Source organism: Drosophila novamexicana, unplaced genomic scaffold, assembly GCF_003285875.2.
Source record: "Drosophila novamexicana strain 15010-1031.04,08,12 unplaced genomic scaffold, DnovRS2.1 tig00004555-arrow-pilon, whole genome shotgun sequence".
NCBI classification, from domain to species: domain Eukaryota; kingdom Metazoa; phylum Arthropoda; class Insecta; order Diptera; family Drosophilidae; genus Drosophila; species Drosophila novamexicana.
The window spans coordinates 4,343,246-4,360,261 of record NW_020825052.1 but is presented as its reverse complement, the minus strand read 5'-3'; the positions used below and the strand labels follow the sequence as shown (position 1 = coordinate 4,360,261).

The window sequence follows — 17,016 nt, the reverse complement described above, 5'->3', positions numbered from 1 at the left end:
AAAGTAAAACAAAAGCACCGAAAAGAACAACAACAACACCAACAGCAACAACAACAATAATAGCAGCAACATGAGGAAGAGCCGCAGCAGCAACAACAGCGACCATAAAAATTAATGCAATAAAAACACATGGCACAAGAGGCAGCTAAATAAACCACTCCACTAACTAAAACTGGCGTCGAAGTGAGCGCTGGTTGAGCGGAAGAAACACAAACAAGGCCAGAAGTTAAAAACCTGAACAACCAACAGCTAAGCAGAAAAGTATATACATCTCCTACTCCAAGTAAGAAAAAGAAGCAGCTTTAATATGGACATATCTCGGATCCCATAAATTTTATATGTTCTAGATCCAACACCCGGCTTGATATGGCCACTTCCGTTCCGGCTTCCAGTAGCGGACTTTCGTCCAAAACTGATTTCAGCCATGAAGTTGGCGGTACTGTGGTACTCAATGCGACGAACACTACTTTTGACTATCGTTGTTTATTGAGTTCTTCAGTATCTTACCATTCATTACCCTTGAAAGAAAATATATATCAACACAATATTTAAAAAAAAAAACTTATAGAAATATATAAATATTTATATAACAATTTGTCTTGTCAAAAATGGCGACCACTGTAGCCTCGACTGTATGTCACGCTTGTCGTACTAGACGACTAAAAGAGACACTTTACTGTTGCCGTAAGCCCGACTCTGTCGGGACACAAATAAAGAGGCCATCCGAGTCCTTTTTGCAGTACCACGAGTTGGACAGTTCCAAGATTGCCCCCTCGTGTGATTTTCGTGGTGGTTTCGGTTCGCTTGATAGTAACACCCTTTAAAGATTGTATATATATAAATATTAGTACCGTCAGCTCGGGGTCTCCGCGAGCGATTTGCGCAAATTCTAATTTTTTTTGTTGAAAAAAGTTGAATTGCTTATTGCACATACTCTACGATATTTAGAAAGGGTAACTGCTCAAACTCATTGTCAATCTGTCGCCAAAAACTTATTTAATATTTAATTATTTACACAAATCGCTTGTGCAAGCCGATCAACAGCTTTAGCACCAATCAACAGGCTTGCGCAAACGGCTAGCGTTGTATTAACGGGAATTAGAAAGAACCTAACTTTTGAACTTTCCCGATGGTTGGAGGAGCTGTGTAGGCTTGAGCAGCTCTGTCTATGACGTCTTGGTCCTGGCCCGCAGCTGATAGCAATTAAAAGGACCTGAGAGCCATAAACATTGTGCTCGGCTGGCTCTTGTTGCCACACTCCAGCGGATGTTGCCGTTGTTTATTTTCTTGCTGCGCTTGATTGAGCTTGATGCTGCGCCTCATAAAATCGCTGCTCGAGCCGCGGGCATAATTACACTTTTCAATTATGCATAATTATGTGCAGAGAGCAATTTGTGTTATGTCGTTTAAAGTTTAAAGTGCAGCTCCAGCAGCCCGCCCCTGCGCATGAGTCACCCCACAGCCTCTGCTACCGTTACACGATATGCCCGGGGTGGACTAAGGCGATGCGACCGCATTTTTGTTTGCCAGCCTTTGCCCCTGCTGCGGTTGGCATTGGCCATGTTGCTGGCAAGGACAACGTCAACGACATCGAGAACGAGAACGCAGTGCAGCGCAGCGCAGCAGGCAGACATAAATCAGGATTTTCGCAGCCCGGGCCACAAATGTTTTTTAAAGGATTCGCTGTGGGTACCGCCACAACCACAATAATAACTTGGGGGTCGTTTGGGTTCGTTGTCGCCGGCAATCGCTGATAATCTTATGCATGCTTAAACAGGATTTGATATGTATGTATGTATGTATGTATATATAACTGACGCTATGACAGCGTTCAAGTGTCCTGGCCCGGTTTGCAACTTACCCATCATACAGCAGAGCAGCGTCGAAAGGGTCAACATTTTGATATGAAAGCGGCGTCCAGCGCCGTGTGCTTTTTTCCTTAGATCTGTCTCTCCTCCCCTGTCTCTCTCAGTGTTTCTGTCTCTCTCGTTTCGAGTCCTGTGAGTGTCACAATTTCTACTGCTTTCACAATTTATTTTTTTTTTTGCTTATATATTGATTTACAATTAGCTTTAAGTGTTTTTACATCTCTCTACTAATATAGTTGTATTATTTCATTTTGTGTTCTCACTGTAAATGATACTTTTATTCAGATTGCAGACACACACACAACAACAACAACAATTACAGCCACTTCTTGTTGTGCTGCTGTCGGCCCTCATGAATTAAACACTCGCAATGACATTTAAAACACTTAATTCCAACGGCAGACAATTTAATCTTTTAACGTTTCGTTTGTTTTTAACCTTTTTCCCGCTTTTTGTTTGATATTGTTTTTACTGCTGTTGTTGTTGTTGTTGTTGTTGTTGCTGCTGCTGCCTAGACCAAATATCAGTATTTGTTTTTCCATTTTCTTTTTAGTCCGTTATTTATGCCATTTTGTTGTTGCTTTGCTTTATGCCATGAGTTTTCAACGCTTTTTGTCGCTTTGGCCAAAGTAAATTGATTTTGTCAGCTCTGCGAACTTAAATTGATTAAATTTATCGTTGTTTTTATAATTCTGTTCGCTCGGCTGAAAAGCGTGGGCATATTTACGCATTTTCACCTAACAAAAGCCTAACGCTTTCTCATCTATTATGATTGAAGACAAATAAATGTGAAAAGCTGAAAATAAATGCATGAAATAGATATAGCATTGCATGTGTGACATTGCTATATTGATTTTTTAATTTTCTATTAAGTTTCCGAACAGCTATCACATTACTGATATTAAATATTTCAGTGAATAAAGGCACTTTACCATATTTTTAAACACGCAGTTATTATCACCGGCCCAGTATGCACTAAGAACTAATGGAACAATTGGGTAAGAAGCTAAATTTAAACTAAACCTCCCATTCACATTAGTTTATAGAGTCGGCTCGGGCAAACTCCTGCCTTCAGGTGTTTCTTAACGACTCCAAACACCTTCAGCGTAAAAAAATCAATTAAAATCTGAATAACTAACTGACTGAATAACTAACTTAAGAAGAAAGTTTATCTATAATTTCCATGATACATGCTTTACAAGAACAAGAACTGACACGCATGCCTGCAGAGTATTGTAAGTGGGTTACTCAGAAACTATGCCCAAAAATAAATCTGTCCATGCTTACGATAATCAAATATAGGACAGGCAAGGAAAACATATAAAGTAAATATTAGGATATTTACATACATATTTGTGTGTATTTTATTGCATATGGGCATTTGGGAATCATCTGGAAAATGGGAATGTGGCAATAGATTGGCCGGAGGGTTCGGCACGTCTCAAAATTGAAGCCCGCCAACTGTCGACCCATCCTTTGGCCAACCTTCAGCTTGCCCTTGGCAATTTTGGCGTTTCTCATACATTCGAAATTATTCAGTGTATGTCAGAGGGATATCAATCAATTTGACCTGCGGCAGGTTCAACTTTTGGATCAAACTACTCAATCAGCTGCCTTGATAAATATCCTGCCCAAAATACACTTGTAATTTGTTGGAGCAGTTGCTGGCATTGGGCTTTTCGCACGACACTTAAGGATTTGTAGGTGGAGTGTAAAATTAATTAAAAGCTAATTAGTTGCAAATTTGCAGCAGTGCCTCCAACTAATTACAAACTACAGATGGGGCTGGTGCTGCGGCTGAGGCCAGGGCAGAGAAGTCATCTCAAAGGTACAATGACTGACGGCAACTGATGCTGCCCTGTCCCAGACTTCAATCAGCAGCAGCAGGCTTTTTAGCCAGCTTAGCCTGGCGCCCTGTGGGGGCCACTTGTCACTGTTGCTTCCGTAATGGAATTAGAGACAGGGGCAAGAGCCAGCAAGAGCAGCCTGAAAGGCACAGAACAACGCCGTCGTTCCTGTGCTTCTCAAAAGTGTTAACGCACTCAAGCTCTTTGTGTGTTATTTTTGTATATATATACATTTATATATGTGTGGGTGTGTGTGTGTGTCTGGTGAGTGAGTGTATGCGGCTTGGTAATTGTTGCCTAAGGCTGTGCAAGCTCAAGTGAAGTCCACTTGTCGCACTTTCTCTATTTCTCTCTCTCCTTCTCTCTCTCTCTCTCTCTCTCTCTCTCTCTCTCTCTCTCTCTCTCTCTCTCTGTGTGTGTGTGTGTGTAATTGTAAACGTCTGCAGTTTGTTGCTCAGCTCTTGAGCACTTTCCTATTCCCCGTCGGCGTCGCTTACCATTATGCTTAGTATCCGTGATTAGATGATATGCCCTTCATCGCACTCCCCCCTGCATTTGGCCATTTCCGCATTGCTACGACTCAGTGTATCCCCGTGCGACACCGCTGCGCATTGTTCATGAATATTTTATTGATACAACAGCATTGTGTGCTTATTTTAGGTTAGTTTCTATTCTGCTTGGTTGTTTAGCTAAATTGAAAACAATTTACGCAGATTTTCCTTGCATTTAACCTAATGATTATTGCCATACTTGATACAAATGCCGGCAGTTGAATATTCTAGGAAAAAATAACTAATACTATGGCGAAAGACAAATGATTTCTAATATTCATTTGCTTGTACCTTTCAACAAATAAAATGAGTTTTCCCGCTAAATCAATGCATGGTTAAATATTAAATATTAAATTAAATTACAAGTTTCAATTGATAACACTATATTTTCTGCATTTAACTACTTGAGCTGTCTTCAAAGACTGGCAAAGTCTAAAGCGTTTACTATTGAAAGAATTGCTTCTATTTTGTACGTGTCTGACTTTTGTTCGGTGACAGTTTAAATCCAGATAAGATAGGAAAATAGAACTTGGCGCTTGGCTTTTTTCATTCTTTGTCTCAACTTTTGTTGATGTGTGCTCTTATTTTTTAAAACTCGGCAAAACTTTTCTCGCCTGTCTTCAACTACTTAGTGCAACAATCAAGGGTAAAGTTTTTTGGCGAACAAAAGCATCTACAATAATAGCAACAGCAATAACGATTGTAGCTGTTGGTCTTTTACTGTTGTACAACATGACGTATGTGTAACAAATTCGTTTACGCAACGCGCATACGCACTGTGCGCCCGATGGCGATCATTCAGCTACCCACTAAAAGCTAACGCGGCATTGCTGGCACTTTTCTAAGTTAATTTTTTATGTGTTTTCTATTAATTTTTGACACTCTAGTGCCGCTCGAAGGCTATGAATGTATTAAGTTACAAAATATTGCCACGCGGGAAATTTGTGTGCACAATTTGTTTTGACGCGCTTTTCCATTTATCTGTTGGGCTATAGATCAAAGACGATTTGGTACATTTGTGAGGTGTTTGTATTTAGTTCTGTTTTTAGTTTGTTAATTTATTTTGGTGTTGTGGAAACGTTGGGCTAAATATACAACAACTTAATTTGCTGACTGCTAATGAGACAGAGTGTTGCAGAGGGGGGCGCGAGTAATGCGGTCGAGGGGAAGGGAAAGTCGTGTAGGCGTAAACACATTTTTTATTTGTTGTATGTGCGTTTTGCTGCTTTTATTTTATTAGTTTCGTCTTTTGTCGCCTGCCACTGCTAACAAGTTGCAAACACGGGGCGGGCCCAAAAAAAAATCGCATATAATTCGAAACGATGTCATAAAATATTCGCGTGCGTCGCGCGCTTTAGCAAACTGCCCCAAAAGACATAAGCCAGCGGCAGTAACAATAATGGCAACAACAATAGCAACAACAAAGGGCTTTCAATTTCTTCTCCTGCCAAGCCGGCAATGAGGCAATGAGCCTTTTCCTGCGTTTTCACACGTTCCAAATTTACGACGCTGGCACTTTTTTAGTCGTTCTAAAGAAGTTGGTCTCAACTTTCCGTTAACACTCACACGCACATACTCTACGTACATTTACACACTGATGCAGGTTGCAGATACTTTTTCGTCTCACGTTTTGGGCCTACGATTTATATCAACTTGTTTGTGTGCCTACGTTGGCTTTGTTGTTATCGAATACGTTATCGGATTTGAATTTGGATTTGAGCTCGAACTCGCACGCGTTACCCGCTGCGTTTATCTCGCATGCGTTCACCGTCGCAGTCGCACACAAACTGAAACTGAAACTTATTTTGGGCCTTGCACTTGTCAGCCAACATACTGGACGAGCCTTAGCCTCATCCATTGTCAGGACGAAGCCTCGTGCTGTTTTCGGTTTCTGTTGCTTTCGTCTTCGTGTTTCGCGGGCATCGTTAGCTTCGCTGTTGTCGTCGTCCAAGTGTGGCAAATCCGACCGCCAGCCAGCTGTCAATTCGCCGCAATCTGTTTCTCTTCAATTCAATTTGTCACTCTTTCACTTGTGCTCTGTAAGCAAAATGCTTAAAATGCTAAATCTTTTAACGTTGATCCTAGAATAATGGTAGGATGATGATGATAATATTCAACTCTACATTTAAATTAAACTAGTCGAGTGAAGCAAAAAAAACTTTTTTTTTCTAATAACAACTAAATTAACTGTTCTATCAATGTTTTTATCACAGCGGCTATATTTTAACGAAAGAAAATTGTTGGAATATCGAGTTGTAAAGTTCTGACCAGAAATAGCCTGTTCAATAATATGGCATTCATTCCCCAACTTTTGTTTTTAATAAATTGCCAAAGGCCCATAAACAATCGCGTCCACATGAACTGCCTGGCAGACTCAGACAACAGCAACTGCAACAGCAAGACCTTAGGTCAGTGATAAAAAGCATGAAGAGAACGCAGCACAGAGCACGCATGAGCATAGCTCGCTCACAGTTCGGTTCTCTTTGACGGCGAATTCGTAGAATTTTAATGAAAAATGTGTCGCGACTTTACATAAAAAGAGCTAATGACAATATAAATTCACTTGGCATTCGGAAACCTGCTGCAGATGGGCAACGAGCGCTGAGGCTGACGATGCTCTGGCGGCTCGGCAGCTGCGATGTATATATGTACATATACTTAGTCTTCCACATACAAATATACTCAAGTTGCGTTTTATCTCTTGCGATTGCTGAGAGCTGGGCAAATACAGAGGCAACAACGTTATCGCTGTGGCGAAAATCAGTAATTAGCGTAAATTGAGTTGGTAAAAAGCGCAAGTGCTTAAATTCCAGCCCGATTCACAGCCCTCCGACGGCCAACTGTCGCCCACAATAGTTGGTGCTTGTTGTGGTTGTCATTGTTCCTTTGCTCATTTCCAGTAGCATTATTGTTGTTGTTGTTATTGTTGTTGTTGTTGTTGATTATGTGGCAATTAGTTGTCGCTTTTGTGGCCAGCCACGAGGACACTCCCGATCGGACTATGTTGCCTTGACAGCAGGTGAAGCCCTTCGAAAGCTTAGCGAGCTAATACAACAAGTTAATTAATTCCACGAGCTCCTGACCTTGAAAGTGTTAAGTTGCCAGGCTACCAAAGTGCCAGTGGCAAGTTGTATGCTAGACTTTGTCCCCCAACTCGAATATAGTTTTCATAATTTTCAAATTTAACTTTTATCCCAGTATGGCCATGTGTGTGCCCATGCCTCCGTCTTAATATAATGAGCGGCATGTGGCACGTCTGAAGGTATTAAACTTTTCAAAATACCAGCAGCCAGACAAGTTTGGCTTTAAGTTGCACAATCTAAAATAACGTTTCGAAAACTTGTAAGCTTTTGCTGTGCTTACAGCAAGCCGAACTCTAGTTGATCTTTTTACCTAATGATAATATACAAGAACTCTTCATTTACATTATTATTATGATTACTATTACTACGTATATTACTTAAAACTTTTTATTAGAGCTCTCATTTAAATGTTTTGCAGGACCCGTTTATGTGAACACATTTTGTAGAGAGCATGTGGAAATTGCATATTATGATTTATGAAAATATTTTTTAGTTTGCTCAAATAAATAGGGCAGTGGTCCACCCACTCTGGTAATGCAATCAGCTGCAGCATGGAATTTAATCTTCTAACAGAGTTTGTTGCTTTGTCCCGGGCATTGTTGCATATTCAGGAATTGCAACTGGAAAACCGACGAAGTAATAACAAATGCAAATGAATGCTGAAGAAATTTAGTTACAACAAATTTACGTATTTTTCGCTCTGGCAGGCAGCTGCACAAATGAGATTTTGGCCCAGTCCCTCGGCCCCTGCACTTTTGGACTATTCAATTGGTTTAATTTGTTCATATGGCACAGGCAAGCAACAATTGCATTGCGCACAACAATGTAAAAGATATCTAAAGCAAAAATTTAAGCCGGGCACATGACCAGATTGTCCTGTCATCCCGCCGGCTACTACCAGTCAATATAATCAAGCTGCCAAACGGGAGTCCAGCAGCAGCAGCAGCTATAGAAGATGGCAAAAAAATGAAGTGCCAATGCGTGTCCTACATGGTGAAGGTGATATGGGGATGGTGCACGGGAATGGTTGTGGGGATCTCGGCACTGATGAGTTCACTTCACTGAGCAAATGAAACGATATTGTTGTCAATTTAGGTGCAACAAAGAACAACAACGAACGCCAGACGGGACAAAACAAACAGCATGCACGATGGCGACAAAGAAGCATGGAGTATGCTGTAGGGAGGCCACCGGGGGTTAGCGTAATGGAAGGCAGCAGAAAGGACTATACTATACCAACAAAGGCAAACAGCAACAAATTGCATGTCCTTCCGCCTTAGATGCAACACAAAATACGCACTTATATTTACTTTACAGAGTACAGGGGCGTCTCCAGCCACCCATCTGTGACTCACCTGCAGAATTAATGAAAACTGTAAGTGACTTGATACAGATACTCTCAGGTGTACTGCTGGCTTGGGACCAACTGACATGCACCTGGGACTAACAATTGGCACACCTTTGTTTCTAAGGACATTGCGAAAGTGCACAGCTATTTCATTCATATGTATAAGGGTATGAAAATTATACAAAACTGTTTCAAACCTAAGTCATGGGGACAATATGATCATTATTTCGTCTCAAATCGAAAAAGGAAGTCATACAGGTGCAGTTGAAATAGGGTGATAGAAGATACCAAAGGAGAGCATAAGTATCAAGTGAGACAGAAAATCGACACATAATTTAGCTATGTATGGATTTTGGGGAAGGAGCTGGAATAATTGATATCTCTCTGCTTCGTACACAAGCTTACACAACTTCACTATACCCTATTTAACCCATTTCATAATTAGCTACAGGGTATAAAAGAGAATCCACCACGAAATCAAAGTTTGCTATAAATTTCCAGGATACTTTTCTAAGCTTAGTAAAACTCGACTGCAAATTGCGAGTGAAATAATTGAGTTATTAATAGTGAATAGTAAATAGTGAGCAAATAAATTAAATAAATAAGTTAGACATTACAATTAGGTTTAGGACTACATTTATCTGGCTGTGCAAAAGATGGCAATTGTCTGCCCCTTAGAGTCTCACAACTTCAACGCCCTGCGGCGTAAAGAGGGACTCGGCTGCCAATTTGAGCTTCTCGTTGACCAATTTGGCAATTTTGGGTGTGCGACGCCAGACGAATTCGCGGGTTCGGTCGTGATTGTCCTTGCTCTCCACCTCCACCTGCACAAAAGGAACAAAGGAACACATAGAATGAAAGCTAATTGCTCAAAGCACAAAGAGGCTGTGGTAACTAGCTAACCTGTTTGGGCTGCTGCACCTTGATTGACATCAAGGTGGCCCGATCATCCAGCACACTGAACTTGATGCGGCCGATCATCTCGTTGGTCCTAGCCGTTGCGCTTTTCACGTTGCGCACACTGCCCCGCTTAAAGGACTTCTCCACGCGCAGAGTCAATGGGCCCAGCGTAAATCTGGCCTTAATGGTCGAATTGCGTCCTTCCGCATCGCTGATCACCTTCACATTGCCCACACGTTTCAGTGACGCCAGTCCGGACAGACTGCCTTCGGCTTTTTGCAGCTTCTCCACTTCCGTGCCCGCTTTGGATGCCCCCACGCCGGCTGGCTGATTGTAGTTGGCGTTGCCCGCCTTCAGCGCCGCCGCAGCCGCTGCCTTTTTCGTGTTGTGTTTATGCGCCGTCTGCTGCTGTCCGGCCGTGGATTTCTTTTGGTTGGCTTTGACGCTTGCCTGCTCGCCATTGAACACGGTGCGAGTTTCCGCTTTGCCAGAGCCGGATGCCACGGCCTGTTGCCTCTGCTCCTCCACCGCTTGCTGTTCGATGGCTTTGACACCAAGTTCTGTCTGTAATTGCGTCAATTGCTCCTGCAATTTGACGGACTCCGTGCTGCTGGCGGTGCGCGGCTCCGAGCGGGTGTTCTTGCTGCAAGTCATAGAGATTCACAAATTTGCATCATTTGCTTTGACTTTGCCTTTATTTGATGTCAGCTTATACCCCTGCAGAGCACCCAACTGCTAACTATGGCCTAGACAACAGACATGATTGGAGTCCACTTGAGAAAATCAAGAAAATAACTGATGACATTTTAATAGAAGCTTGTCGAAAACTTTGCTGGGCTCACATTAAAACTTCACATTGAACCCGCTGAAAAAAATATCTCGAGGTCATTTCGAAGTCCGTTCAGCAACATAGATATTACGATTGCGTTCTGCTTGAGTCATAATAATCCCATATGGACGTACTGACGCTAGTAAATGGGCATTGGGAACATTAAGAGGAACCTAAGAGTTCCTTAAATTTCTTTAAGGTATCTTTATCGCTTAAGAAAGCGTCTTCTCTCTATCTCTCTCTCTCTCTCTTTTCTCTATCTCCACTTGAGCTCTATCCATTTTATATATTCTACTTTTTTAACTATTGCCCTTTGCCACTTACAGTTTTTTGTGAGTTGTTGCCTTATGGTTAGCATTTCCCTTGGTCTTTGTTGTTGTCTTCACGCCAGCGCTTCCATAGGTGGGCGTGGCCGAGCGCCCTGCCAATCGTACCACAAATGGATCGTAATTGTCGGCCACAATGCGATTTATGCGAGAGAATATGGCATCGATGAAATGATTATGGCGCGCTTGGAATGCATCCGTTGACATGTCAATGACGTTGTTTTTCAGATCACCTGGCCCACACCATAGAAGATGTCAATGTTAATACGCTTTCAGGAGGCTCGCTTAAGAGTTTTTTTTTTTTTTGTGTTGTGTGTGGGTTTTTGTGTGAAGGACAATTCGCGGCTTTTTGGCCCTTAATGGCCCTGGATGGTTAGTTTTACAGCATGCAGTGTATTTTAATTTAAGATGTGTGAATGTCAGCTCGTGCAGACTTCCCTAGCACTCACCAGAAATAGTTAGGCGCACATACACAAATACGTAATGAGTGTGGACTATGTATGTGTGTGTGAGTATGTGACTCAGGAAAATATTGCTTAGCAAATAATGTTATAAAAACCGCTGACATTGAAGCAGCGCAGCCACAAGCTCGTATATAAAGCAAATCGCACTCATACACTTAAGAACTATACCAGGGATGGACGTTGGGTAGAAAATAATTAACGTGGCTTAAACGCAACAGGAAACTAATAAACCATTTTATTGCCCGACCAGGTATATTCCTTTACATCCAATTTCCACCAGTGCAAAATTAAAATTGACTTTTAAGTGCTCATGCAATATGGGAATATATGTGATGTTATGTAAGCTTGCACAGACTTAAGCCAAGTCGTGTTGAGGATTAACTTGCGAAGCACAAGAGAGCAAAGGACAAGAGAACAGAGTTAACATCAGTAAAAAGAGAAAACAAATCATTTAGTTACAGCCAATACTGACAACTAAGCAAAGTTTAAATATTTTACTAAATATCTATATTCAGCCCAAGCAAATCTCAATGTAATTTTATCTTAATCAATACGATTAAGATGTCTTAGTTTGAATAATTGAACAGTGAGTTTCTTGTAAGAACCCTCAGACAAATGTTACTATATAGTTATGCGAAGACTTCTCCAACCCTTAAGCCAGTACACTGAATTACATAGAAAAGAGCACATTGTGCAGTCATCGCTGGAAATATTGAACTACTTATGTGTATTTTACATGTGGGCGTGAGAGTCTTTCTTTTTTAGCACTTCGTTCCATACTGTAACACGAACTGGGTAAGTACACAAGTGTAACCTAGCATATGTCCTCTCGGAACCCCCTTTGGGCTCAAACTATTAATGTAAACTTTGTCCTTTTGTTGTAACTAATTGAAGCGAACTTCTGATTAAGTTCATTGCGCCCGTTCTACATTTGACATATTTAAAATAGATACTAGCCAAGCTTTTTATAGAAAACCATAGTGCACCAATACCATCACATATGTATGCTTGTGTGTATGTGTGTAGTTGTGAACAGGTTTGTGTGTGTAAGTTGTGCCCAGCCACACGGAGGAAAATAATTATGTACAAGTGCCAGGTGTAATCCATACATATGTAAATGAGCCATGTGATGCTGCTAGTGATGAGAGTAAGAGAGACAGTAGGTGGGAGACAGACATACATAGAGAGTGAGAGAGAAAGTGTTACCAATACCTTGACCATTATGCAAATAGTGACGCTTGAAAGTGAACTAGGGACATATTTAAATAAAACACAAATTGGGTTTTTTTAGTTTTTTCAATCGATTTCTCAAAAAGTTGTACACAAAATTCATGAAAAATTTATTTAAGCAAATTCTTGTGTGTTTACGTGTGTGTGTGTAGCTTTGCTTGTTTTCGTTAACTTCTTGTTTTGTTTTTACAATATATAATAAATAAATAAATAAATAAATAAATAAATAAACAATAAATTACAAAATAATTGAACCTAAAACGCAAAGTTTAACAATTTGTGCAATAAAAATGTAATTGACGTCACTTTTCATTATTTGGAAAATTTTGGCAAATCGTGCGCTACCTTTCAAGCGTTCAACTTTTAGCTACAATTTACAGTTGGTTTAATTTTGTTTTCAGTTTTTTTTTTTACTTTTTTACAATTTGCGTTATTTACGTTTGCGGAAAGGTTGCGAGCCAGAAAAAAGCCAAAAATAAAATAGTCAGAGATTAATCTTTGATGTCAACTGTAAGCCAAATGTGTGAAAGCGTGAGTGAGAGGGAAAGTGAGCGACAGAGACAGAGATAGAGAAATACACATATAGAAATATATATATAATGGACTTTGGAAATGCGTATATAAATACGCATTGATAATTTCTGCGATAATTGTTGTTTTTGTAAACAATAAAATTAATAACAAAGTAGATGTGAAGCAAGAAAAAATTAAAAATTATTATAGATTACACTATATGAACAATTATTGTTGCCGTTGTTGTTGCTGTTGTTGTTGTTGTTGTTTACATAAATTAAGCTATTTGTGTGTGTGGGTGTGTAAATGTATTTGCGTGAGTGCTTGCGACACGGTTAGCAACAAAAATGCCTGCCAAAATGGCGAATCACCATTCAGCTCAGCCAGTTTTTGTTGCATACCACACGGCGCGATGTTCACATTATTTTTTGCATTTTTTCTTTGCTTTTTGCGCTGATAATTATTTCAACAATTTGTGCTTCGGCATTAAACATTTTGTTGTGCATTTTGCTTTTTGTTGTTTTTTTTTTTTTTTTTTGTTGCTTTTGTTGTTAGTGGTCATGTGGAACAGTCCGTGCGTAAATAACTTGGAATGAAAACGTAATATTTGTGTGAAAGAGTGTGGGCGGGACGGGGAAATGTTACTTGTGCGTGCAGCTTTAAAGTTTGCATTTGCTTTTTTTGTTGTGCTCTTGGTTGTTGTCATTTTGCAGATAGTTTGACTAGCACCAAACTCTCAATCCACTCATTTTGAGGATATTGTAAAAATATTCGTTTACTTAAATATGTTTTTTTTTTCCATTTTTGTTTTGTATTGTTTTGTTTTGTTTTATGTAAACTAGATTTTGTGTTTGCATTTGAACTAAAACTCAAAAACAAATAAATAAATAAATTAGAAATAGGTTGTTGCATTTCAGTGGTTTTTGATCGATCTGTTGTTTGTGGGACTTAGGGATAGTCAGTGCAGGCAAAGAATTATGCAATGTCCAAGAGATTTAATGTGGTCCTACCCAAAAACAGTTGGCAATGCCTTGCAACGTCTTAAGTCATATCAATGTGGTTTGATTGTCCCAGTCATATGCAGTTCCTGTTTAAGCTGTCGTTGTTTGTTGTTTGTGTTTGTTGTTGTGGCAGTTGTTTACTTTTAATGCTTAAGCTCTTTTTTGGACTTCTTGGAAACACTTGTTGATTTTTTGGCTTTGGCTGTTTTTGTTGCTGCTGTTGACTTGGACTCACGTGCTTCGCGTCTGGCCTCGATGACGTCATCGCCAATAATATCATCATCGTCATCATCATCGTCGTCGTCGTCAGACTCCTCGTCGTCACCTGTCAGCGCACCTGTAATTTCATCGACTCCATCATCAATATCATCATCACCATCATCATCATCATATTCATCGTCCTCATCGTCATCGTCTTCGTCGTCAGACGCTGCGCCGGCGGCAACATTAACAGCAGCAGGCGCTGCATTTGGACCAGTTGCCACGCCTACAGCGCCCACTACTGGCTGCGCCGGAGCGGTGCTGACAACTAAATTGTTATTGTTATTTTTAAGAGTGTTCTTTGTTGATGTTGTTCTTGTTGTTGTTTCTGTTGTTATATGCTGTTGTGATGATGCTTGATTTGCTGTTATTGTTTGATGTGTCGCATGTTGCTGTTGTGGCAGTTGTTGTATTTGTTGTTGTATTTGTTGTATGTTTTGTTTTTGTTGGTCAATTGCATTGGTGCTACTTAAACTATGGGTGCTACCACTACTACCGTCTACAAGTGCATCTTCATCGTAAAAAACATTTAGTTCACCTTCGTTGTTGCTGTTGCTCGCCGTCTGGGCGGGCGCTGCAGCTGCAGCCACATCCTCAACAGTGTTGCCGGCCGCAATTGGCTCAGCAGCATTGCCGCTCTCCGCGGGCAAATCGACACCATCAGAAATGCCCGAGCTCAGCGAGCCGCTTGAAGCGGCAGGCGCAACTTCCTCGAGAGCCTGCGCGGGCGCAGCGGCAGCAGGGCTCTGCTGGGCGCTGGCAGCGGGCGCCACCTCGTCATCATCGTCCTCATCGTCATCATCTGATAATGAATGTAAATGGGGCTAAATTGGCTGGCCAACCAGCTGCACATCGTATGGCTTACCGCCCAAAATATCATCGAAGAGCCTATCCAAGTAGTCATCATCATCGTCATCCTCTTCGTCGTCATCATCGCTGGCGGTCGCTGCTGGCGCCGCTTGACCCTGTGGCGTGTCATCTTCCTCCTCATCATCGTCGTCTTCCTCGTCGTCATCATCTGTAAACCCCGAAAGCAAAATAACTGTGTTACCCAAGGAAAGAAGGGCACGAAATATTTGTTAATAACATCACACAAATATGCAAATTTCTTGGTTGCGAATGGTGGTTGATCGTTGAGTGCCACTTAGTGGTTGCATATGCAGTTGCAGTTTCTAGTTGCAGTGGTTCTGCTGGTGGTGCATGGTGCTCAGGTGCTCGGGTGCTTGCTTAATATCTGTGTGTGTGCAATTGGCCTGGCTACCTACCATCATCGTCATCAACTAAGTCGCCCAAATCCGGCTCATCGTCGTCATCATCCTCATCGTCGTCGTCGTCATCTTCGCTGGCCGGCGCCGCCGCCGGTGCCACCTCGTTGTTGACCGCCTGCTGCCGGGCGACGGCCCTTTCGCTTCTCGACAGCAGCTGCACCGGCGACGCCTCAATCTGCAGTAGCAGCGCACTTAGCACGCATAGCAAAATCACGAATTTCATTGTTGGTACGTCTCTGCAACAGATGGAATGCAAAAGAGGAGGAGTTGAGTTGAAATTGTGGGGCTCTTGCAGAACTTTTACTTTTGCGGTTAACCCAATTCGTTGCAGTGCAACACTTTCTTTTTCATGGCTTTTAAATTACATATTTATCGAACAAAGCCAACTGACAGGCCACTAAGTTACTCAGCTTGTCAATAAGACATCAAAGAAAGCAGCCAAATAATTGCAGACACTACGTATTCGTGTGTGTGTGTGCGCGCGCGTGTGTGTGTCTGGTGTACGTGAGTGTAAGTGCGAGTGTAAACATGTTTTTGAACTATGCCTCAAAGTTGCCGCCGGGCTGTGTCCACATGTCCATTTTGTTGGCACTTGACACACAGCAGCAGCAGCAGCAACAACAAAAACTTGAACAACAACAACAGCGACGCTTTTTGGACAGCTGCAGGCGCCATTTGACGCCACTCCCGTCGCCGCAGCTACCGCAGTGGCAGGTAAAGACAGCCAGAAGTGAGTGTATGGCAGTGCAACCTCGACTCTGTTGCAAATGTTGCAAGCGTGCAGAGTCCAAGGTCCAAATGCCAATGCTTTGATACCGCTTGTCAAACTTTCATAGATCAAGACACGTTTTCCTATAGCCAGATTGGAATGGAGGTTCTTCTGATCGAATTCCGAGAATCTGACAAAGTTTTTCAATGCTAGTTGATGGAATTTAGACGCAAGATTAGATGATGTATACAAATAATACAAACTGAGCCAACTTCAGAAAATAAAAACTACTTAGACGATTTATCCGATTCAGGATTTGTCTGTATCCTGCCAGGGTTGCTGAGTTTTAAATGAGTTAAGTCAAAGTAGGGTATTACAGGTGTTCGTGTGCCCATCCTGAACTTTCCATTCACATTGCTATGGTTTTGTTACGGGCTTTGTTGCTGTTTCGTTTCTGTTGCTGCGATTGCTGTTGGCTCTCTAGCCATGACAATCAGCATGGCCAACAGCCAATGGCTATAACAAACAACCGCAACAATTGTTGCTGTTGTTATTGTTGTTGCTATTGTCGCACTGTCAAGTGCGGCTGCCCCAAGTGAAAGCAACGTCGACGTCGCTGCCACGAACAAGTTTTGTGCGGCAGCGTTGCCGCAGCAATTTGTTGTTGTGTTGTTGCCGCTGTTGTTATTGCTGTTGGCCGCCTGTTCGGGCACTTATTGAAAAATGAGTAAAACATTTTAAAAATCGAGTTCAGCTTAGCGCTGATAAGCAAACGTTGCTGGCTATAAAGCAAAGTGAAAACCCAGTGACCTACTGTC

General features: G+C 41.5%; 2 protein-coding genes across 2 annotated transcripts in view; both read right to left on the bottom strand.

The window, feature by feature from the left end:
* Positions 1 to 5,996, bottom strand: part of LOC115770254 (zwei Ig domain protein zig-8) — a 39,653-nt gene extending 33,657 nt beyond the window's left edge. Inside the window, exons 1-2 of the mRNA XM_030715469.1 lie at positions 5,852 to 5,996; positions 1,862 to 2,130 (exon numbers count right to left, since the gene is read on the bottom strand). Coding sequence (XP_030571329.1) covers positions 1,862 to 1,898 — 37 coding nt within the window. The 5' untranslated portion in view covers positions 1,899 to 2,130; positions 5,852 to 5,996. The remainder of the gene's footprint in view (positions 1 to 1,861; positions 2,131 to 5,851) is intronic.
* Positions 5,997 to 9,338: 3,342 nt separating this feature from the next.
* Positions 9,339 to 15,794, bottom strand: LOC115770194 (protein bfr2). Its single transcript, XM_030715356.1, has 7 exons — positions 15,487 to 15,794; positions 15,087 to 15,239; positions 14,760 to 15,023; positions 14,196 to 14,297; positions 10,751 to 10,985; positions 9,601 to 10,240; positions 9,339 to 9,521 (listed from the first exon to the last, which is right to left on the bottom strand). Exons 1-7 carry the CDS (start codon positions 15,710 to 15,712, stop codon positions 9,372 to 9,374), a joined length of 1,770 nt encoding a protein of 589 aa, XP_030571216.1. The 5' UTR covers positions 15,713 to 15,794; the 3' UTR covers positions 9,339 to 9,371.
* Positions 15,795 to 17,016: the final 1,222 nt, after the last annotated feature.

What these genes read in the sequence shown, in the direction of transcription:
- LOC115770194 (XM_030715356.1), bottom strand. Translation starts at nt 15,712, where the DNA reads ATGAAATTCGTGATTTTGCTATGCGTGCTAAGTGCGCTGCTACTGCAG. An exon ending in CTTCGATGATATTTTGGGCG is followed by an intron (nt 15,024 to 15,086) that starts GTAAGCCATACG and finishes ATTCATTATCAG; the next exon opens with ATGATGACGATGAGGACGAT. An exon ending in AGGTGCAGCAGCCCAAACAG is followed by an intron (nt 9,522 to 9,600) that starts GTTAGCTAGTTA and finishes CCTTTTGTGCAG; the next exon opens with GTGGAGGTGGAGAGCAAGGA.